We start from the raw sequence: 24,494 nt of genomic DNA on the forward strand, positions 1-24,494 counted from the left end.
AGGTATCGAGATCCATTTTGTAAATGCAGTAGTAATAATATATATATTATTAAGTACGTCTACAATTTTTTTCTTATTTTCACCAAAATAATCTTTCTGATTATGCGCAGCCCATATTTAGAATGAAACCTAAAAATTTGCATGTAAATATATTTGTTACTTCCTTTAAATAGAAAAAAAATTTTTAAAAAGTTAATTTAAGCACAAAATGGTGATACAAGAAAAATCATAAAACATGTCCTCTGTTAAGCGAATAAAAAAACGAATAATGATAAAAAATATATATCAAGCAGTAACATACATCTCGGTAATTACATATATAGTAAAAAAACTATGCTTTGGGCCTATTTTTTCTTAATTATATTTTCCATACTATACATTTTTAGAAATTTTCCTGCATGTACAGAATTCAACATTTTAGCATCTTAACACATAAAAGTCTCATAAATTTTTATTACATTTTGAATAATTTATTAAATGTCTAACTTGTTAACAGACTAAATTATTGAATTGCCATCATTTCTTAAAATTTAATTTTATTATTTTATGTACAAAAAGGAAGACGCAATTTTTATAGCCTATACTTATATATATAATCCATCCGACAATTGAGAATTATATGAATTTATGAAAATTTTTGACATAATGATGAAATTTAAAAATTCTTTTAAAAAAATAATAATCGAGTTGACTAACAAGTGGAAAATATATTGTTAACATGACTTTTAAGCACAAGAATAAATTTTTTAAAAAAATAATCCAAACTGTGCGCCTTAATAGTTATATATTATACGTTTTATGCTATTTATTCCTTTCGTGTAAAATAAAAGGATCCAAATATTAACAAAAAAAAAATTATTAAGTTTTAATTTACATACAAAAGAAATCTATTCATATTTAAGTGAATTAGTACTATGAGAAAAACAGTTCTTTTCCTAAATCTACAATAAAACGTTACAAACTGCCCACACTTTCCCATTTTTCTAATGTATTTTTATTATTTAACATATTAAGCTCATACTATAGTAATACATATAGTAGTGTTAATGCCTGGACGGATAAGCACAGCAATACAACATTATTTTATTGCATTATTAAATAGACAATTATAGTTATAGGGAGAAAAGCGCCCTAAAAAAAAACAAAATAATGAATGATATTTCACATTTTCCTATCATTTTCGCAAAACCTCTTTATTCGGCTAGAACTACGTTTAAGTATACATTTTATGGGCACCCATCGTATCCTTCCATTTGTTATATATTTACCTGGATTGTTTTAATTCCTTCATAATAATGCCAGGGAAAAAAAAAAATAATAAACCTTTAATGATTAATTAATGGATATGCAAACATAACTTGCATTACTTAACCATTGTAAAAATGAACCTCATATAAATAATAATTGAACGGTTAAGAATCATTTTAGTTAAGCATACTTTTTGATGTAACGACATATCACATCAATCATTCTGCGTTCATCATTTATGTATTCAACATATCCCCTTTTGGGTTCACAAGTATTGTCGCCAATTATTAATCTACATTTTACAATTAATAATAAGTTAATGAAAAAAGAGAAAACTCCAACCTTTTTGAAATTTACTTAAATTGAATATCTCATCGTAATTATATTAACGTCCATATTTTTCATTATCCTATTTCGCTATTTTACCTTTTCCCTCATGATAAACTGTCTTTATGATCATTTTATAATACGTTTGCTATAAAGCCTCAGCAATTTTATCAAATGACAGCCTTTCTCATCATGTTAGCGAGGTGGTATAATTAGTGTAGCGCTCTCCTTATGATTTTACCTAACCGTTATGGCAACATTTTTAGCACTATAATATGTATATGCTATAACGCTTTCCACGAGGTGAATCATTATGTATCACAACGAAAAAGAAAAAACAAACAGAATAATATAAATATAAAATGCCTAAATTTTTACTACATGAACATATTATACGCAGCTAGAAAACAAAGGTGTTGTTTTTAAATCTTTCTCCCATTGTTTCGGCCCCAATTTTTGTTCCCAAAACGGATGTACAACGGTGAAAAGGTTAAGGAATATATTTATTGTGACAGAAAATCAAGCACAAAATTGAGATTAAAAATTGTTACATCCAAAATATATTTATAAAATAAAATGCTTATTTGCATTTTATAAATGTCTAAAATGGTTAAGAAGTGAAGCATTCAGCTAATACTGCTTGCTTCACCTATCTTCTTTAATTACCCCTTGTGTCTCTTTTCATTTCATAGTGCATCCGCAAAATAATGATATAGCAAATGTATATATATATATATATATATATGTTTATCTAATTAAGTGTTAAACAATTCGTTTGCCTTCTTTACTAACATTCTTTGGGCGAGACATTTTGACCCCCTGCAGGGAAGTAGCACCAAACAAGGAACACAACAACTGTTCTACAACATATTCATGTTGTAATTTTTAAAGCTTCATAAAGCAAGATCAGGAGAAAGATATCAAATGAATTGTAAATAATTTGTGCATATATGAAATGCTTTTTTTTTCACGATAAATGGTGGCTAAGGCGAAAATAAATTCCGTGGGTTTTTATTTTTTATCTCTTATTTTTTTATTTTCACGTTTTATATCATTTTTTTTACTATGCTAAAATGGGAACAAAGATGCAATTCAAAAAGGAAATGTTTTTGCGGAAAAGCGAGGCATAACAGAACAAAGGTATACTCGAATAAAGTGCCCACGCTCATCGATTTTTCATTAACCTCACAACATGTAACATTTTGATTTGCGCTGCTTTCACCCTCATGGTTCTGTGTCACAGAGCTACAACCAAAAGGGAATTATTAACTTTTTGGGTAATTTACAAGTTATTCACCTACCCGCAGATGTGGTTAGGGAAATTATACATTACATAATCGAGAATGCAAAAGAATTATACATTTATACAATATATATATCTTATCCTAGTTGTAAAAAGTCAAAAGGACGAAGAGTAGACAGGCGGTAAATACCCATTTTATGATTTATTGCCTCCATCAAGGGGGTAAACAAATATACACGTCCTTACCACAAAATTTTTGCAAGGTGCCCACGAACATAATGTAGGGGAGCGCCCTTAACTAAGCGAACGCAATAAAAACTTCAACATAATAAATACTTAGCGTTCTTCTAAAATTTTACAATTATTTTTTCTTAAAATGTACGAAAAATATGCAATTCAAATTTTATGTAAAAGAAAGAACAAAGTTCATAAAAAATTTTTGAGAGCGCAAAATTTTTAAATATTACAAAAGCATGGCACAACTTTAGAACAAAATATGTTAGTGAATATTAGTAGCGCTTTTTACTTTATTTTATACCTATATGAAATATTTTTTTCCTTCTATTTTTTTACATAATGATATATTTAAACGAAGAAATATTAAAAATGGGTATCTACTTAAATTGTACAGTTTGCTCCCAAATAATAAATACGCATATATATCATCGTTGTAAAAAAAAAAATGCTGTTTCTGTTTGATCGGCGTGTTGTTATGCATTATTCACATTAAATATCCACATTTTCACGTTTTCGCATTTTAAAAAAAAACACTTAAATAATAGTACAATGTATATATGTAAGTATTTTTTATTACTCTCAAAGTATGGCAAAAACGCTTACTACCAATACAGAATGAATTAGAATTTTTCAAATATTTCTTTCAAAAAATGGTACATTGGGGTTTGACCCCCTTTCATTTACTATAATGTTAATAATAAATAATATTATCCAATTCGTTTAAATGTTGTGATAAATTTGTTTCTTAAAATCTTCACTATAACACTAAGACGCATTTTTTACATTTTTTCCTATTTATATTTTTTTCATTAATTTTAAAATCATTCGCTCTTATTCCCCATTCATTTTGATACTTAATATTTTTTTCCTTTTTCGAAATAAAAACATATTCTATGAAATAAAAATATTTTAATTAGAATTATGCGCACTTTAATAAACAATTTTTTTTTTTTTTTCACATCTACTTATGTAAATTTATAAAAAAAATTGGCTATGTAAACATATGTACATTTTTGTGGGATGACTTTATTGATTAAGTTTGATTATAATATCTTTAATAATTTTTTTAAGCTCACGCTAATGCAGAAGTTACAATAAAAAATAATGTCATAGGGAATTTATTATTATTTCAATATATAAATATATAGTAGGGGGAAAAAAATAATATTACATTTTATTTTGGCTTAGAAAAAAATATTTTTAGGTAACACTGCATTATTATAATATGCATGAAAATTAAATAACCGCTAATGTTTTATCGTTGTTTAATTTTTTTTTTCTTTTTCTCCTCTATTTGTTACTTTTTACCACAACGTTGAAAATTATTTTGTGCGTTATTTTAGTACCGGGGATAATAATGTAGTTTTTCTCAATTGCTTCGTTATATTTTTATTTTTATTTTTAATAATAAATGGATTTTTTAAGTACAAAATTAGTCTTTTTTTGCTTTTTTTTTTATAGATCCCATAAATTTTACTATAATTTTTTTTTTCTAAAAAATATTAATATAATTCTATGTATTTTATATTGTTTAGCAATTTTAAATCTATTTTTCTAGCTCAGTGGAACCAAAAAACAATTTTTTTTTCAACATATTTTTATTTATTTTATTTTCTTCTTTTCTTTTTAATTTGTTATTTTGTTGAATGGCGTTTTTAATACTGTTTATTAGTCATTTAATGTGAAAAATTAATTTAATTTGCTAATTTTCTTATTTATCTATATTTCGTGTAAAGTAGTAACTAGGAATATATTTTTTATTATTATTAGTTTATCTCTTTTTTTTTACTTTTATGGTAAATTATATTTCATTGCATATTTATGCTATATATAGAAATATATATATATATTTTTATATGTATCTATATACATATAGATATATATTTTTTTTTATATATGTATTTATATCTATATAGATATATATATTTATGTATACGTATCTATATATATTTATATGTACATGTGTAATTAAGTTTATTTGAAAAAAGGCGAACTTGAAAAAATGTTTCAATATTTGTGAAAATAAGAATTATGTAAACAAAGTGAGCGTAATTCATTTTTGAACAAATATTATCGAAACATATTATTCTGTTAAATTTTGATTTCTTACCAAAGCTTATCATCATCATATTTAAGTAAATTCGGAGTATAGGAAAAATGAATAATTTATTCTGCTTTTTCACCAAGTCGTTTATACTCTCCCTCTTAGTATGGAATAGTTGTGAATATGCAAATGAGGTTAGAAATAAATAGCAGTTAACTTTAAAAAGTGTCCGTGCACACGTTTGTGCTATTTTGCATTCCTATCAAAATAAACACCAAACATCTTCAAACAGCGTTTTCTCTACAATCCAGGTATTTCAAAAATGCTCCATCTCATATATTTTTTTCTATTAATTTTTTTTAGAACAATTTTGGCGAAGCAAGGATTAGCAAGATCAGCAGGAAAAATGCATCGGGTGTACGCTGCATGAGATTATTAAAGGAAGAAGGGGGCGCACAGATGGATAAGAGCTATGCATCATTAAAGGACGCCATGCTGGAAGTAGTTGGTGACCAAACTGGTAATGTTGCAAAGGAAGTAAAAGAATTATTAGAAAATGACGGATCTGTGAAAAAACTTGAAGATGAAGTGACTAATGATAAACCTCAAAATGAACCTGACCAGGCAGTAGTAACTGATGAGACAACTCCAAAACAAGATTCTCCCGTAACAGAAGGTGGAAAGCCTGAAGAAAATACAGAGTTACCAGCCAAAGAAGTAAAGTATGCATCCAGCAAACACGATAGCAGGAAGAGTGACTATTATTCAGATAATTATGATGATGAAGAAGATGAAGATTATGACTACAACTATCGCGACAGGCGTAGGCGTGGTGACGATCGCGATGGTCGTAGGCGTGGTGACGATCGCGATGGTCGTAGGCGTGGTGATGATCGTGATGGTCGTAGACGTGATGACGATCGCGACTATCGTAGACGTGGTGATGATCGCGACGATCGTAGACGTGATGACGATCGCGACTATCGTAGGCGTGGTGATGATCGCGACGATCGTAGACGTGATGACGATCGCGACTATCGTAGGCGTGGTGATGATCGCGATGGTCGTAGACGTGGTGATGATCGCGATGGTCGTAGACGTGGTGACGATCGCGACAACCGCAAATATAGAGATGATGATGGATACCCTGAAGACCGTGACGATCGCGACAATCGAGACAACCGCAAATATCGTGGTGATCGCAGACATCCACAAGAGCGTGACAATCGTAAGAAGCGCCATGATGATAGATACCCTGAGGATCGTGATGATCGCGACAACCGCAAATATAGAGATGATGATGGATATACTGATGACCAAGATGATGACAGATACGACCAAGGCCGAGCCGGTCCTAAAAAACGTGGTGATGACAGAAAAGACCAAGGCAAAACCGGCCCTAAACAACCTGGTGATGACGGAAACGACCAAGGCCTAGACAGTCCAAAAAAACGTGGTGGTGACAGATACGATGATGACAGAGACAGTCCAAAAAAACGTGGTGGTGACAGATACGATGATGACCGAGACAGTCCTAAAAAACGTGGTGGTGACAGATACGATGATGACCGAGACAGTCCTAAAAAACGTGGTGGTGACAGATACGATGATGACCGAGACAGTCCTAAAAAACGTGGTGGTGACAGATACGATGATGACCGAGACAGTCCTAAAAAACGTGGTGGTGACAGATACGATGATGACCGAGACAGTCCTAAAAAACGTGGTGGTGACAGATACGATGATGACCGAGACAGTCCTAAAAAACGTGGTGGTGACAGATACGATGATGACCGAGACGATCGTAAACATCAATATGATCGAAGTGGTCAAAAGAATAAAAAGTATTTTGATGATGATTATAGTGTCTATGAAGATGGTGATGAAGATTATAGTGTCTATGAATATGAACACTATGGAAAACCTTCAAATTATAAACAACCTGGATTCGATAATAAAAGAGATAAATCACCAAGCAAATATCCTGCCAAGGGTTATCCCCAAAAATCATCGAATGATAAATACGGAAATGTTAACAAAGGTGGAGAAATGTATGATTCAATGGATCTAGAAGAAGATGGAAAAAAATTTTACGGTAAATCACAGACCCAACCTCAGCGTTCAAAAGGATACGATTCAAAAAAATATTATGACGATGATGATTATGATGATGAGGATGATGATTATGATTACGATGATGATGATGATTATGATGATAGACGACATGGTCCATCAAAATATGATGATCCTTATAATAAAAAACCTGGACAACCCCAATTTGGTCAACAACCTGGACGACCTGGACAACCTGGACAACCCCAATTTGGTCAACAACCTGGACAACCTGGACAACCTGGACGACCTGGACAACCTGGACAACCTGGACAACCTGGACAGCCCCAAGTTGGCCCACAACCCGGAAAACCTGGTCAACAACCTGGACGACCTGGACAACCTCAAGTTGGTCCTCAAGGTAAACCATCTCCTATGGGACCAAAAAAAAATGATAGTGGTAAAGAGGAATCTAAAGAAAAAGGTGGCTTTATTAACAAAATTAAAAATTTTATAAAAAAATCAGATGCAATGTATGAAACAGAGTTGCTAAACGTAATGATGCTTTCTGCTAATAGCAAAAATAAAACTGGAGCAAAACTTGGAATAAAAAAACAAATTCTTAACAAAGTAACAATCCTTTCTCCCGTTCTCGCAATGAGCATCTTTTTCATATTATTTACCGTTTTTAATAAAGTTCCAGGTATGATCGTATCTGCCATATTTGTTGCTATAGCATTCATATACGTTATCTATAAGCACAAGAAATGCAAACGTATGTTCAAAGTTTACGGTAAAACCAACGATCTTCAGAAATTTTTAGAATTCGGGAACCCTCAACAAGTTAGCTATCAGCCCGAACAGCCACAAAAGAAATGATTTGAGTACATAGATTAATTTTTTTATATTCAGGAGCAAAATTTGTACATACTCTAAATATATGTGAGAGTCAAATATAACCTTTTCATATCTTTATCATAAAAAACGATTATAAATGTAGTTTTGTATGTTCCCTATTAGAAAAATAAATTAAAATTTTCTTATTTATTATGTACATAAATTATTAATTATGTATAAAAGTTGTTATAATATTATTTTCCTTTCTTTCATATAATTAATTAATATTTTCATTTATACATTTTTTTTTTCCGTTTTGGGGTAAATTTACTATGTATATATTTTTCTCACATTTGTTTAGACACAATATATTATGTGTTTTGCTTAATCTAAGAAAGAATAGTTCACAGTATTATGTATAATTTTATTTTTTATTTAGCATTGCATTTCATTATTATTTTTGTAAATTACACTTAAGGAGACATTTTAACTATTAAAAAATAATAATAGATACTATTGCCTTTGTTAAATGGAAAATAATTAAATCGCCGTTTCTGAGCTTGTTAAAATTAAGTCTATGTGCTTTCTTTTTCTGTTACAATTTCACTTCTGTTTTATGTGAAGTAAATGGTACCTTGCCTACAAAAGGCAAATGGTTCATTCAGAGAAATTATATATATATGTGTTTTTTTCACTTTTAACGTGTGCCTGGTTGTAAGAGCACCTTTTTTATGCAATATAATAATGCGCTTTCTATGTGAAACGTGATTAAGCACACTTGTGAAACATATTTCGTTTCCATTAAAGCGGTTTATATGCACGTTGTTCGGTCAGCCATAGTTACTCAACATTCACATAGATATATTTCATTACATTCTTTTTTTAGCTTACTCATTTATAATTTCCTTAACAAGGTGTATATATTCGCATTCCACCTCAAAAGTGCACTATTTTTGGTAGTAATTAGTATTGCCTAGACAACCTACCGAAAGGATAAAGACAACACTCCACAGATGCATATCAATTTAAGAGAACTTTATCTCAAAACCGAATTTATCTGCCATACAATGTTTATTTATCAACGGCAAAAAGATTTGAATAAATCTTTTCCTTTATTTTTTCTCTGTACAACTTTATCTAACGTTCTTCTTTGCGTGGGAACTTACGTAGCAACAATTATTTTCTGTACCGTAATATTATTAAAAAGAGAAAAAAAAATTAAGCATGTACAAACGCACATACATTGTAATAATAACGCTTTGTAATGAGAAAAACGTTCAATTTTTGCAGAGTGTTCATTTATTTATACTCAATTGTTATTTTACCTCATTATGTAAAGAACTGAGTGGTAGTAAAAACAAAAGGGCCACCATAAGTAATATTATCCACTATTAGAAATGCAGAAAGGAATTACGACCCTAACTTTGCTACATTAGCAAATGTAGGAAAAAAAAAACTTAGCAATTGCGTAATTCCGCTTTCTAAAAATGGGAAGGAACCGAATTAACAAATTAACACGTCTAAATAGGTTAGGGTGATCTTTTCTTTTATACACATAGTCTACTTCCATAGATATGATGGCATGCTATGCCCACATCCTTCCGTGTGCATCTGCTAATAATTAGAAGCGCCGCTATACTTCGCATTTTCATCATCAAAATAAGTTAGTATATTCCTTTATTCTCACAATTAGCATATTATAAAAAATTATTTTTATCACATTATCTGAAATTATTTTTCGAAGCCCTTTTTACCACTGTAAAAATGATACAGTCTTTTTTACCTAAGGTGGGCCACTATCAATAAATTAGCCCTTTTTTTCTAACAATATACATTGCTCAAAAACAGTGCCACTATATTATGGTGTACAAAATGTACGATCATAGTTTGTACTATGCACGGAGGTTAAAACGCAGAAACGCTCCTTCTTTACCTCGTGTTAGTAAGAATTAATAAGAACAAGAAACATGTATAATATAAGTACATTATACATCATTCTTAAGAGGACAAGTAAATTTACTTATTTTTATGAGGTACCTTTTGGGGGCTAAATTTATAATGCCAGCTGTTAAGCGGACGTATGACTTAATCTATTTTTTTTTTTTTTCTAAAATGTATGTACACTCTATCACCCCCTTTATTCTATCCTCATTTTAAATACGCATACTTTGTGGTTATACCATTTTCGTTGCAACTTTTCAAATACGATAAATTCAGTGAACGATGATGTAGATTTTTTATTTGTCTACTTTACTGAATACTATTTCGTAGTATATAAATTCTCACAGAGGATGTGTTCATCATCATATGGAATATTCCAAAAGATAAAACGATAAAATAAGTGTAAGCCCATATAATGTTATGGCTTCACTTCCTAAACCATTTCGTTAGTTGTGAATATTATTAGTCCTCCTTTCCTTTTTAATTTTGTGCTGAATTATTTTGAACCCTTTGTATACCATGCCACTACATGAAAACGCAATTTTTGTCCTTTTTGGACAATTAAAAAAATTTCAGGATTTGTTTTTACATTTTACTGAACTCAACGTTTGTTATACCATGCGGCTCTTCCACATGAATAGCATTCACAAATGGTTGTGCCACCTCTATACAATAGTCTGTACATTTATTGGTACATTACACGCAACATACAACCAAATTAAAATAACATTTTTTATGAACAGAGGCAAATTGTATTCTTGCATGACGCTAATTAAACGATTAGTCGAATTTAAAAAAACCGTTCTTATAAAAGGAATATAACTAAATAAGCTGCATTCCCTTCGTTTTTTAACGCAATATTTTGTCACTTTTGTGAGGATATTAAAACGATGTTTAAATTACAATATGTAGATGGCAAAAATATACATACATACGTATATATATGTATATATATTTATCTACATAATCGGTTTATCCAAACTAGATCATATTATTTTCTCATCATTTTTTCGCCCCCGTTATACCTATATAAAAACCCACCAGATCTTGAATTTTTATTTTTTGCATGCCAATCTACATTCTCCTCTTCCAATTTTAATTATTATTATTTTTTTTTTTCAGTGCCCAAAATGTCATTGCCAAAATGTTAAAAAAAAAATACAATTCTTTTTATGAATCATGCCGCGGGGATATTATCGCCCTCGTAAAATTATAAAAAAATACGATAATGCGCAAAATGACTATCCCTTCAACGCGCACAAAATATTATGAAACAAGGTGGGTATATATTATCTCTGGCAAAAAAAAAATATATGTATTATACATAATAACGAAGAAGGAATCTATTTTTGCTTTATTTTTATGCTTTAATAAATAAATACAATATTAATTAATTTTCTACAGTTAATATTACTGTGTTTTATGCATATATATACGTATATATAAATAATGCATACGTGACTTTTTTTAAAAACGACTTTTAATAAATGCCTAAAAAATCCGAATTTTTTTTTTTTTAACTTAATATCTCATGTATGTGATATTTATGATTTTTTGTAAGGACAATTTTGATTTAATAGAATATTAAATAAATACATAATTCATATATATTTATAGATTTGTGCCTAATAATTAAATTTGTTCGGATGTACATATATACTATACCAATATATATGTTTTTAAAAAGATTTCTTCATAAATGCAAAAAATACGTCATTTATGAAAGAATGATTTTTTTTAAGATTTCGTTTTAAACTAAAACAGTTCAATTCAGTTCAATTCAGGTAGAATAAATACCCGAAATCGACGATATCCTAACAAAATTGCATCTTCATATATTATGCATATATGTTTTATTTTAAACTGTTTCTTCCGTACAGTTTCGTTATTTTTTTAAAGTGATGTATATGTACATTTTTACCAAAGCAGTAATTGTTCAACGGAAAAACAAATACGTTGATGTAATTACATACCCATATTATAGTAAAAAACTACTTCTTTGAAAATAATTTTTGATTTTTGTCCTATTATTTAATGTTCTTCTATTGAAGAATATTGCGGTATAATAACCCATGTAATAAACATTTAAAATTGTGCCTCATCATTCTTTATGGAAACCCCTCCCCATTACAGAATGCTTTTATTTGAATAGTATATAATTTTTTTTTTTTTAATTTTTATTAATTTTTTTTTTTTTTTCCCTGCTTCTTTTATTTTATTCTGCCTCGTCGATATATTATTATTTTTTCGACCTACATAGAGAAAATCATAAATATGAAATATTTTACAACCTCACGGGGGTGTTCACTATAAGAGCTGTTTTAAAAACGTAACACAGTTGACACTACTTGTTTGCTTTTTAAAAAGATTCACTCCTTTTCCATTAATGTATAACAAATCATGGACGACGTGGACAGTAATACATTAGATGGCGATTTAGTAGATAGTAATTTAGACAGCCAAATTCTCGATGAAGCAGAAATTGGCAATGATTTATTAGATGGGGGTGCACTAGACACAGAAGCAGTAGATTTTGGTGCACCAGAAAGTGAAGCATTGCTTAATGATGGATTCGAAGGCGACGTGCTAGATGGTGGTATGCCAACCGATAATGTGGTGTTAGATGATATACCAGATGAGGGAATGTATACCCAGGATAATGTAGACGATACCGCGATGAACCCCGATTTTACGGATAAGGCAGGCTTAGGTGAAGAAATAATGGATCATGAAATGTTAGGCGATCAGCCAATGAGTGAGGAAATGCTAGGCGATCAGCCAGTGAGTGAGGAAATGCTAGGTGACGCAATGGCAGGTGATGCATACGGAACCGAAGAAAATGTAGATGTACAGTACGATACTGAAGGAGTGGTAGACAGTGAATATCAAGCCGATGAAGCGCCATATGGTGATGACGTAGTTGAAGAAATGCCAGATGCTGATTACGCGTCTGAAGAACTAGACGGCATGGACGATACTACTCTAGGAGAGATTAATTCAGAGGACGTTAATCTAGAAACTGATGAATACGCAAATGTGGACACAGAAGATAGCCACTACGATAATGTAGAGGCAGGAACTAGCGATTATGTAGAAACCGAAAAAGTAGAACCCGCTGTAGTAGAGAGTGTCAACACTGTTAGTAGAAATACTCCTGGTAACAGAAATAACATGTTTCGTGGTAACGTGCTAGGCGGTGGTAGTGTATTGAGTAGAGAAATGTTAGATAAAGCTTTTCTCGCTAAATTTGAAGACAGTGGTTTTCTCCAGAGACTAAAAGATAGCTATAGGAACTTCTTCACGCCAAAGGGTTTTTTAGGTTTCTTTCTTTCACTTTTAAGTATTGCTTTATTCACAATAATGTGTGCGAATTTTCTGAAGCAACTTTCAGTGGTAAGCCTAAATTTGCATGCAAAAGAAGTTTTTCTTTTTTAAATCGATATATAATATACCGTGTTCATCTGAAGTAGATTTTTTCATGTTAAACGTGTCTTTACTGCTTTATTTCGTACCTTTTCATTTCTAACATTTTAACGTGCGTTATTTTGATCCACCACCTCACCCCCTTTTTTCTTACAGTCGATAGAGAGGCAGCAAGAGAGTGTCTATGCCAAACAGGATCCATTTTTGACTAATAAGGGAGAGAACTTTTATGAACCCACCCCAGATTCAACGGAAAGATGGAAAGAAAACGAATGGTACATGTGGAAGAAAAAATTGAATAGCAGCTGGGAAGAATTCAACAGTTCTGTAGAAAATGGAAAAAGAAAATGGCTTGTTAATAAGGACAAAGATTGGGAAGATTGGCTAAAAGTTATGGAAAAAAAATGGATGCATTATAATGAAAGAATGGAAAGAGAATACAAATCAGACCTTTTTGAAAGATCTGCAGACTGGGATGACCAACAGTGGGAAGAATGGATCAGAACAGAAGGAGAACAATTCATGGAGTTAGATTGGAAAAAATGGATGTATGAAAATAAGTTCCTCTTAGATGACTGGGCTTCAAAAGAGTGGGCCAAATGGAAAAAAGACAAAATCATGTCATGGTTATTAAGTGACTGGAAACTTACTGAACAGAAATATTGGGATGATTGGGAAAATAAAGCATGGCCAAGATTTGTATATTTAAGAGACAGAGAGAACTGGATGAGATGGAAAGAAAGAATAAATAGGGAATGGGAAGAGTGGACAAGCTGGGTACAGGATAAAGATAAAGTATTCGTAAATAACAAATGGGTTGGTTGGTCCAAATGGAGAGATGATAGACGAGCTTTGTTTGATGATTGGATGAAGCCGTTTATTGAAAAATGGATAAATCAAAAACAGTGGAAAGTGTGGAAAGAAGAAAGAGATTATGCACTTAGGAGAAATAATTCCTAAAAAGTAAAGCATAAAAATAGTTAACCAAGTAAAGCATAAAAATAGTTAACTGAGTAAAGCAAGTGTGAGGTAATTCGAGTAATCTGCATTTTCACATTCGAATTACTAATCCTAATATGATTCGCCCAAGGAATGGATACAAAAAAAATGAACGAAATATTTAGTGGGAATAAAAAAAATTATAGTAAAATGCAAATTTTTCTAAATTAGCATATATTTGTAAAATCATTTGAATGCGTGCTTTATTCCCATTTTGAATAAGATTATATGTACAGCAAAGCAGTCAGCTCATTTTAAAGTCTACTTCACATTTCACCAACAAATGTAAGTACGCAAATATTTCAAAATGCAAATTCGTAAAAATTGTTATAAAAATTGTTATAAAAATATGTGTCATTTTTATAAAAAAAAACAGCTCCTTTCAAAATTGTCTGTATTGCAGATGTGTATATATGCACGCATTGTAGTATAATTTGTTATGCGGTGCAATTTTTTTAAATATTGATTCTTTCATATTAGGAAAAGTAGTATATCATCCCTACTTTCTCCATTTTCTAAACAGCAGTTATCTATTTGACATTGCATCAGCAGTTTAAATGTATGTTTTTTTTTTTTATATATGCTTTCTTTTTTTTTTTTAAACAGATAGCATCGTAACAATTATTCGTTACAGTGTCTGTATTTTAGTTGTGATATATATGTATCATTATTTACATAAATATATCCTAATGTTTCAACATCGGTTTTAGGCGAATTTTCTTTCCTTTTATTCTCTTTTTTTTTTTTTTTTTGGAACTTTTAATATTTTTTCTCTGTTAAATAATAAAAAACATTAATCTTGTTAATAAACATTATTACCTCATAAGCCCCCCTTTTGAATAATTTTTCGTAGTAGCGTAAAAGCATCATTACATTAACGGTTACTTTGTAAATACCGTGTCCGTTTCGCCCGCTCTGTTTTTAAGAAAGGTCAGGTAAAAGAGTAGCGCTAATTTTATAGACATACGCATTTGCATATTCCGTTAGCTACTTCATCCCTACGAGGATCCCACTGTGATAGCAGCGTTGTCGTGTAGTTTCTCTGTCAGTATATTTTAAAATATAAAATAAAAGCAAATTTTGTAATAATTCTCGTAACAACGGGTTAAAAGCTATTCGGTTACCTATTCGTTCGTATGCACATGCGCATCGTGCCATTTTGCACCACCCATGTTAATTCTTTTTATTCTAGCACTATTTTCTACATTTTCTATACTTCTATATTTTCTATATTTCCTTATTTTTTACTTTTTTTTACATTACGGATAGCGTTATTTTCCGAATATCCCCAACGTGAACGTTTATTTGTTTGCACAGTTGTGTCTATGATAAACAAAATTATGCGAAAAAGCGTTCGACCTACGGTTCTTCATACGAAAGCTAGTTTCTCCACCTTTGTTATGACAAACCGTGTAAAGGAGGCATAAAAAGGGGAAAATATTTCTTTTCTACGTTAAGCTTGCTTATATAAAGCAATTAAGCAAAAACGCCGCAACAAAAACGCGGATGAAAAACTGTAAAATCTTTTTTTTCCAAAAAGGTTTAGTGCAAAACATAATAAAACCGGAGTTGGCACCAAATGTAGGACAACAAATTAAACGTTAACGCGTTTCAAAAATGGACAATTAAGCATGCTTTTTGCTGCGAATGATTCACCACAAAATGGGGAATTTGCTTGAGGATCATAAAAGTGGAAGAGTCACCACTCAGTCGAAGCGCAAAATAAAATTTATGTTAACCCGCTAAATATATGCCGAATGAAATAGCTGTACGTATAAGATTAGCAGGATAGTAGCTCATTGTATAGAATGTGTTAACTTGAAAACCTTAAAATGGAAGAGAGACAAACATATTTTTACATAATGAATAACCCCAGGTGAAGAAATCCCTTTCAAATGAATAAACAATTCACCGCATAATTAATAAGAACGATGAACAAAAGGGAATTGCCCTCATCTGTTTTGTACAAACTGGGGATATATAGTATCCACGCCATTGTACCATTAAAGGAAAAAAAAAGCACACGTAAGGAACAATCTAAAATGGAAAATGATTCCCTCCCCCGAAGTAATCGCCCCAATTTGATGACCCTTTGAGCTCATATGTACCCTTTTCAACACAAACGGAAGATTTATTACAAAAAATGGAAAAACTGAAAATTACTATCGACGTATTTTCTAACGCCATGAGGGGGAAAAATTAATACTTACTTTTATGACAGTTCATTGGCTTTCCAAAAATGCCACGCTATTCCAATTATTGTGCGTATTAGGTGTCCATTTGCGCATTAATTAATTTCGTTTGGGGCAAAATATTGCACTATTTTTATAATTTTTTTACTTCACGTAATTATCCCATATATATGAGTTTTTCCCCTTCCGCCTAACAAAAATTGGCCAAAATAGTGCCGAATGAATGAAAAATTTAAGGATAAAAAAAAGTCTATTTTCCAACTTTTACTCATTGCATACGCAATAACCTGTACATTACATTTTCCTTTTACAATTTGGAGTAAAATTGCGCGGTTTGACTTTTGCCACGTAAACATAAATATATACATATAGTTCTACGCGCGCACAGATATATTTCAAAAACTTTCTGTATATTTGTAAATTTCATTTCCTGTGATGGAAAAATTTTTACGTATCAAAACGAAGAGTGAATAACATTATCCCGTGTCCGCGTTATGTTACATCACTCGTAACGCTTTATTTTTCCTTTTTTTTTCTTCTCGGTTGTGATGTTGTGATGGGGTAAAATTGATATGATTATAATTATAATTATAATTATGAATATTTTTTATGATAAAATTCCACCTGGTAAGGTAGTGTTCACGCGCGGATAATTCAAACATGGTTATTAAATTGTTTCAGCCTAAAAAAAATTTAATAGAATTCTATATAATATATCACTCCCTAAATAAATACCCCTTTGACTAATCGTTTTCGGAATTTTTTTTTTTTTAAAAGCATTAATTGCAATGCGGGACGGACATTTTTTTATACGAAGAAAAGTTATATACTTATTTTAACAATATACATAAAAAAATCAAGCGCATGACGCTTTTTAATCATTTTGGCCAAATTAGAAACCCACAATAATTACTATGTACAATTCCTTAAAGCACCGTTATGCATTTACCCATAATTAAGCGATATTAATATAATTTAAAATTGTCTCTCCCCCCTTTTACATTGCTCTTGTTTGTTCATACTTTCCCCGCCTTTTCTTTTGTTTCATACACTTAAAAATTCGGTAACTTTCTTCCCCAGTAATATTAGCTATTAGCGTGACGCAAATTCTTTAATTTTTTTTGGGGAAAAATATTATAAAATAGTAAAAGCGCCTTTTTATTTTTCCGCTTATTTTTACCTCAGTTTGTGTCATTTTATAACAAATTATAACCCTAAACATAAAGTTTTTATAATTTGTATTAAGCAAATAATTCCAGTGCGATATTATTTATAAAGAGTATTTCTTTTCCAATTCGAGCAAAAATTTAATATCATTTTTATGGCAATAAATTGAACGCTAGTTTGTTTTCATTTTTATAACCTTCAATTTTATGAGTACAAAGTTTTAAACAAAATGCGTACTGCTGAAAAACAATTGAAATCTAAAAGCAAAAGCGGAAGCTTAATTACCAAAAATGTAGATAACATGAAGAAATATACGGCTAGTAATATGACGAAAATGCTGCTCCTTTGCGTCGAACTTTTCCTATTTATTTCTTTCATATCTGTGTTACAAAATTTTAATCATGTAAGACAATAAATATTAAAGTTAAATAATGCAAAATGGAAAAGGCCCTTTTTTTTCCATTTTTTTCTAACTTTCTCTTATTTAACTAGCATTTTTGCGTTACTAAGGGGAGAGAAGTGAATACCCCATTTTGTACAAAAACGAATACATGCTTTTTTTCTTCTTTTTAGGGCATACATTATAACCCTAGGAACAGTCAACAAAATGAGAAAGCCAGGAACGGCTTTATAACGAGCAGACAATTATCTCTTCTTCACACTCATCATCATGATCATCACCATGGACATGGCATTCATAGTCACGGTCTTCACACTCACGGTCTTCACGATCATGGCATTCACAGTCACGGCATCCACAGCCATGGCATTCACAGTCATGGAATTCACAACCATGGCATTCATAACCACTGTTCCGAAACCATTGTGGAAAGTTGTGGGGTAGGGGATCCCACTTCCATTAATAAATATAAACGTGATCCATCGTACAATTTCCCATTAGACAGATGTAACAAGAGATTGAATAGAACACATCATCACACCACCGTATTTCCAGATGCTTGTACAACAACTGTACATACGACGAATACCAGCTGCGTAAATAACTTACCATATTCCCCCATAACTCCTCCCTGCACAACTCAATACGTTAATACCCATACACATCATCACCATTCACCACATGCATGTGAACCAGGGTACTCGATGGTACAGGCAGTAATTGATGATACTATTCACAGTGCACTAGCCCATAGTAATATGCATTGTTCACCATATTCCGGCTGCGGGGGATTCAGGGCGCGATATATAACCCCATGGGTAACGAGGTTTATGGGGTTACCAATTTATGGTAGAGGATTAGTATCACTTGCTTTGCTTGCGTTACCAATGATTATTGTTGGAGTTATTATTGCAGTAGTAGCAAGTTAGTAAGTGTTAGATTTCTTAAATTCGTTGCTGTATAATGGAAGAGAGATAATACCAAAAAGGGCGTATTATATTTATCAAAATGAAAAGTATTATTAATCAATACAATGGGCATTATACATAACTGAAATTAGTAAAGCAGAATATCATAATATTATAAAAAAAAGGAAAAACATGTAAATCTTTAAATTTAAGAGGGTAACTTTCTTATAGTTAATTACTCATTTATTGAATATTAAAAAGAATGCAATCTATATCGCCTATTCTAAGTATCCTACATAATTACGCACTTTTCAATGTATTAATACAGATTTTTTCTTAATATATAAATATTTTCGGGTAACTTTCATTCTGAAGATATTTGTAAATTTTTTCTTCTAAGAAATATCGATTTATTAGTACATAAATGTAAAGTTAAATCAATAGTTACATATATTTTAATGTTAATCTGTGCAACTATTTGTGATATGAAAGCCAGAAGAATTTGAGAATATTTAATACATGTGTATATATAGATTATTCATTTTTACCGCATGTTTACGGCATTTTAATCAAATATTTATCAAAAAAAAATTAAGCAGACAACAAAGAAGAGTTAAGCACAAATGTGAAATTTTCCAAACGATGCAAACTGACGCAGATCAGAAGTTAAAGAAGAACATTTTTGTTTATTACCTGAAATGTGAATATAGCCCCTCTATGTTTTAAACTTTTGTTCATACATGTCTCTTATTTTTTTAAGGCGCCTTTTTTGCACACTTCTTATTCTCTCCATACGCAAGAATAGGTGCTTTACCACAATTCCAATTTTCCGTAGCTCTATGTAGTTATAAAACTCTTACAAGTAAATTTTTTAAATATTTAATATACCAAACGGTCAGTTAAATTTTGAAAGAGGAAAATTATTTCAAAATTTGTTCGCCTACTCACAAAAAAATAGTTATAAATACGTTTTTATTCATACGCCAAAAGGAGAAGAAGCGGTGCCTCACAAGGTACTCAATGAATGTACCAATGAATAACTATTAATGGGGAAATTTTTGCCATTTTTAATTTTTTTCTCTAGCTAGAAATGTCATAGAAACAGAAAAAAATATACATACTACTTTGAGACTGTGCGAAAAGATGTTGCCTCTTTATCTTGACCCACGCTTTAGCTTGCGAAAAAAGGGAGTAACCAAATTGCGCATGTTTATTTGTCTACACATGAGTTATATATGTGTGCTTCAGATAACACATCAATATTTGAGAATGTGAGAGACACCACTGTTTGACGTCATATTACGCAATTTATTACTAAAATTTATTATGTGTTTTAGTTTTTTGCATATTTATATATATATTATCTTAAATTGATAAAACGATAGAGTGACGCTAGGGAGTTATAAGAAAATGCTACAGAAGTGCGAAGACAGGGGGGTTATGCAACACCAACAGCACTCAGCAGTAGCACACATGATCTAAAATGGTGAATGACATTTTTCCTTCTCTGATACCAGCATTACTTTTAAACATTTTCTATTTTCTCCTATGTTCATTTATTTTCCAAATTATTTTTGTTTATATTCCCTTTTTCGCTTAACCCATTTGCCATGTCGACAGATAAATTTTTATTTTTCTCATGTACGATTAAATATTTCCCGATTATATTGTTTAATATATTTATATTTCCAGTTTGATTTATTTATTTCTTTCTTTTTTTTTTTTTTTTTTCAACTCTGTATGTTTTAACTTGCCCTATGCCATGTGCAATGATGAATGTCTTACGACTGGCTTTTGTGCAGCTGTTGGGGGAAGCTCCGGTGTTAGATAAAACACCCCTTTATGCTTTTCACCTATAGGGTTATCTTTTACTACACTGGTTTATGAACATTTTTTAGGAATGCCTTCTTCACATTATTTAGGTCTTCCGCACAATTTGGTATATTTTCGTTATAGTCCCCACTTTTCAGCTGTAAAATAAATCACCCTCATTTCCTGCTAATTATATATGCTTTTCAAAAGTAGAGCATAGCTGCACTCTCTTTGCTGCTTCATGATTTGCTAAGGGCACACTGATAAATGACCTCTTCAACACGTAAACGGTGTGCTCATGTTTGCATCTCCCTATGGATGGAGTTCCATCTCTGTCGTGAAAATGTGCACTGCTACAAAAATGTAAATGTAAATTTTTTAATTTATTCTTAAGCGTTGCTGCTATATGTATTATGACTTACTAAAAAATGGAAATTCTCAAATTAATAAGACAAATGCATATTTGTAAAAAAAAAAAAAAAAATATTCATGTACATTTTTTGCCATGTGCTGCGGAACATTTCGTCACTAATTCCACATTTGGTGTTGCCAGTTTTTTCCATTCCTTTTTGAAATAAGCGCTGCGATTGCCCCTACTATCAAGACGTAGTCTTTTTTTTTTTTTAAATGTTTAAATGGTGAGCTAAGACAATCATTGTTCAAAGGTAATGACAAACAAGGGGCGCCGATTTAAAGGTGGATCATATTTTCGCTACGTTTAAGTAATATATACATGCGCACTTCATATGAACCCTAGCATAAATCGCAAATGCTACACCTGTATTATTCAGTAGTAACCACAGTACGCCACTTCGCCCATTTCGTTTTCTAAGATATAGTACCATATGTGAAGAAGGCTAATCAGATTAGGTGGAAACAGTTTGTGGTTCGATGGCGGTACCACACATTACCGAGTAGTATGTTTCGAATTTAAGAAAATTTAAACGATTAACTAGCCATGGTAGTAGTACTATATCACCAGGGGTACTTTCCTTGACTATGGATAACTACCCCAATTGTGATAAAGCATATTTAACGCAACCACATTTGAAACGTAAAAATCGGTAAAGCGCAAATTTTTTAAAGAGCCACCAAATTAAGAAAATAATTATCTATACATGTGACTGCCCCCTCTTAAGTGTCAGTTACTCACTAATGCTGAGCGTTATCATTATGAACGTTGCACATCCTAAAAGAATTATAAGCATATTATCTCAGCTTCTTTCCTTAGTCATACGTTCAAAGCAAAAAAAAAAATAATAAAATAATTGCAGTCTTGGTGAAACAAAAACGAGGAGAGGAGAAAGCGCAATGATCACTTGTTCATCACCTTTTTTTAAGTAAAAACAGATTAATCTACTATAAAGAAAGCCTTTCAAACGAAGCAGAAAAACAAAGCATTCAACGCGTCACTACGATAAGGAGATGTGTCTATTCGGCGTCTACATACCTATGCATTTTTACATTCATACCTTCACATAAACACAACTAAAAATGGTTTATACACCTCTCGCTTTGTAACAAACGTATAGTAATGTATATAACATTATGTGTAGAATCGCGCAGAAATTATAGACATGACCTACTAGCTTTACCAAGGAATTTCCTAATGGAGTGCCTCAAAAATTGGTAATCGAGACAGTGGTTATATAAACTATGAATAAAACACAGCACATATATTAGAGAGCGATTTCCCTTTTATACGTAACGCAAAACGTAGCCATGGAAAATAATGCCAACAGCTCCTGCAATGCAACTCGTTGCTACATATGGGAATAACGCAAACGGTGTATTGTGCACAAATGGACTATTCATATTTTATTTACTATATTTATTCATCCCACTCTTCAGTGTTAAAAGGAAACAAAAACTGTGTTATCTTTCATGAAAGCAAAAGGTTTCAAAAAAATACACTTCAAAAGGCTCATTTTTGTGAAGGACCCTTTGTAGACCCCCCTTTGGCAGGTTCCCTTCACATGTGCTTACATAAAAAACAATGTAGACAATGCTGTTTGCGCCTACACTGACAAGAAACAACGAATGCTTCGTTCAAAAGCAAAATTTTGCACGTAATAAATTTCGCTTCATTAACTTATAACAAGTTACGTGTTATCAAAATAAGATGACACCCTTTGTTTACTTTAAAAACATAATTTGTGAACTTTTTCAAGCTAATTTCTTTTATGCCAGCGCTAAATATATGAACACGAGTGTCCAGAAGGTGATCTGTAAGGCTCCTTTTAAATGGCACCACCATGTTTTATAACTTTTATGGAGCCCACACTTAACACAGTTTTATAGTATGTACCCACAATTTGTGCATTTTTTTTTTTTTTTTTCTTCTTTGCGCTAAATAAAAATGTGCAATTGCGTTGAACTATTCGCAAAAAAATAAAACATAAAAAAACGCTAATACGCCCACATAGTGTAACGTAAAAGGGCCGCAACATTTTGCATAAAACTGATATTACCTTTTAACCTTTTCATGAAAAAAAATTCCCTCCACAAATGTAACATCGAGAGATACAACATAAATTAGTAAGAGCTAAAAAAGCAAAGCTAACAATCCCCGCTCCTTAATTTTTTTGCCCATTCCGCATTTTGTCCTGAGAATAATTTACCTCCCATTTTAAAAATAAAATTATGCGGCGCGCTATTTTTTAAAATGTTTTAAAGGCCTTTAAAACACAGTTCCCCTTTCGCCTTATTTAAAATTATAAGTAAAATTGAAAATTGTAAAACATTTAATACAAAAAAATTCGACTATATGGAACGAATGAAAATACCGAAAAAGAAAGTGGAACATTGCGTAGAAATGCGGCTCGCAGCGTAAAATTAATTTCCCTTAAAATAGAAATAAATGTGGTGTAACTGTTTATGGCAACTTGGACGGACAAAAAAGAGTTTATTATGCCTCCCCGTGTAAAGCGCAGTTTAACACGATGTAATGGAAAATTTCTTTATTAAGGAGAACTGCACCAATGCCATCACATTTTGTTTTATTTTATATACATAAGGATGAGGCAAAATAATTTAATTTCCACGTAGTTTTCAATGGAAGTAAAAAAAAAAAATTCTCATCTGTTTAAATTTCTCTCACCTTATGCATTTTTTTTTCTTTTTTCTTTTTTTCTCATTGGAAATTAAAAAGTGATAGATAATACATTTCTTTACTAGTTACGCGTCCCTTTCATATACGCATACATGTCCTCCTCGCGGCAAAATGTGATAATTTTATAAATACCTATTTTCCAGGCAAAAAAATGCTATTTTGTGGTCAACAAAATATATCTTTTAACTTTTAAACTTTTTTTTAATATATTTTAATGTCAATTTTGAAAAAATGTAACGAAAAAGAAGGAAAAAATTGTAAAGCTAGCTCATACTCATATGCGATGTGACCTTCTGGAAAATACGCTTCATACATCTAAATTAATTTTTATCACTTGTTAAAATGTATATATATGCATGTATACACGACATATAAGCTCAATTTTACGAATAAATAAAGGTGAGTTAATATAACTATTATCCTTAACTTGAGCTTTCAATGTTTGACCAAATAATTTAATTATGTACATGTTTATAATTAGTATCCTGGTTTTCAATCCCCTCTTTTGTATTCTCATTTGTTTCCGCACGGTTGGCATTCTTAATTCTTAAC

General features: G+C 31.2%; 3 protein-coding genes across 3 annotated transcripts; all 3 read left to right on the forward strand.

Annotated features, from left to right (window-relative positions):
* Positions 1-5,591: 5,591 nt before the first annotated feature.
* Positions 5,592-8,499, forward strand: PVX_115470 (Pv-fam-d protein; the record flags this gene model as incomplete). Its single annotated transcript, XM_001616434.1, has 1 exon — positions 5,592-8,499. The coding sequence occupies one exon, from the start codon at positions 5,592-5,594 to the stop codon at positions 8,028-8,030; it is 2,439 nt and encodes an 812-aa protein (XP_001616484.1). The 3' UTR covers positions 8,031-8,499.
* Positions 8,500-12,128: 3,629 nt separating this feature from the next.
* On the forward strand, positions 12,129-14,312 carry PVX_115465 (tryptophan-rich antigen (Pv-fam-a); the record flags this gene model as incomplete). The annotated part of the gene is made up of 3 exons (XM_001616433.1): positions 12,129-12,699; positions 12,730-13,322; positions 13,509-14,312. The coding sequence occupies exons 1-3, from the start codon at positions 12,330-12,332 to the stop codon at positions 14,310-14,312; spliced, it is 1,767 nt and encodes a 588-aa protein (XP_001616483.1). The 5' UTR covers positions 12,129-12,329.
* A 3,354-nt stretch (positions 14,313-17,666) lies between these two features.
* Positions 17,667-19,574, forward strand: PVX_115460 (hypothetical protein, conserved). Its single transcript, XM_001616432.1, has 2 exons — positions 17,667-18,113; positions 18,284-19,574. Exons 1-2 carry the CDS (start codon positions 17,940-17,942, stop codon positions 19,037-19,039), a joined length of 930 nt encoding a protein of 309 aa, XP_001616482.1. The 5' UTR covers positions 17,667-17,939; the 3' UTR covers positions 19,040-19,574.
* The last annotated feature ends 4,920 nt before the right edge of the window (positions 19,575-24,494 follow it).

This window comes from Plasmodium vivax, chromosome 11, assembly GCF_000002415.2.
Source record: "Plasmodium vivax chromosome 11, whole genome shotgun sequence".
NCBI classification, from domain to species: Eukaryota; Apicomplexa; class Aconoidasida; order Haemosporida; family Plasmodiidae; genus Plasmodium; species Plasmodium vivax.

What these genes read in the sequence shown, in the direction of transcription:
- PVX_115460 (XM_001616432.1), top strand. Translation starts at nt 17,940, where the DNA reads ATGCGTACTGCTGAAAAACAATTGAAATCTAAAAGCAAAAGCGGAAGC. An exon ending in TGTTACAAAATTTTAATCAT is followed by an intron (nt 18,114 to 18,283) that starts GTAAGACAATAA and finishes TCTTCTTTTTAG; the next exon opens with GGCATACATTATAACCCTAG.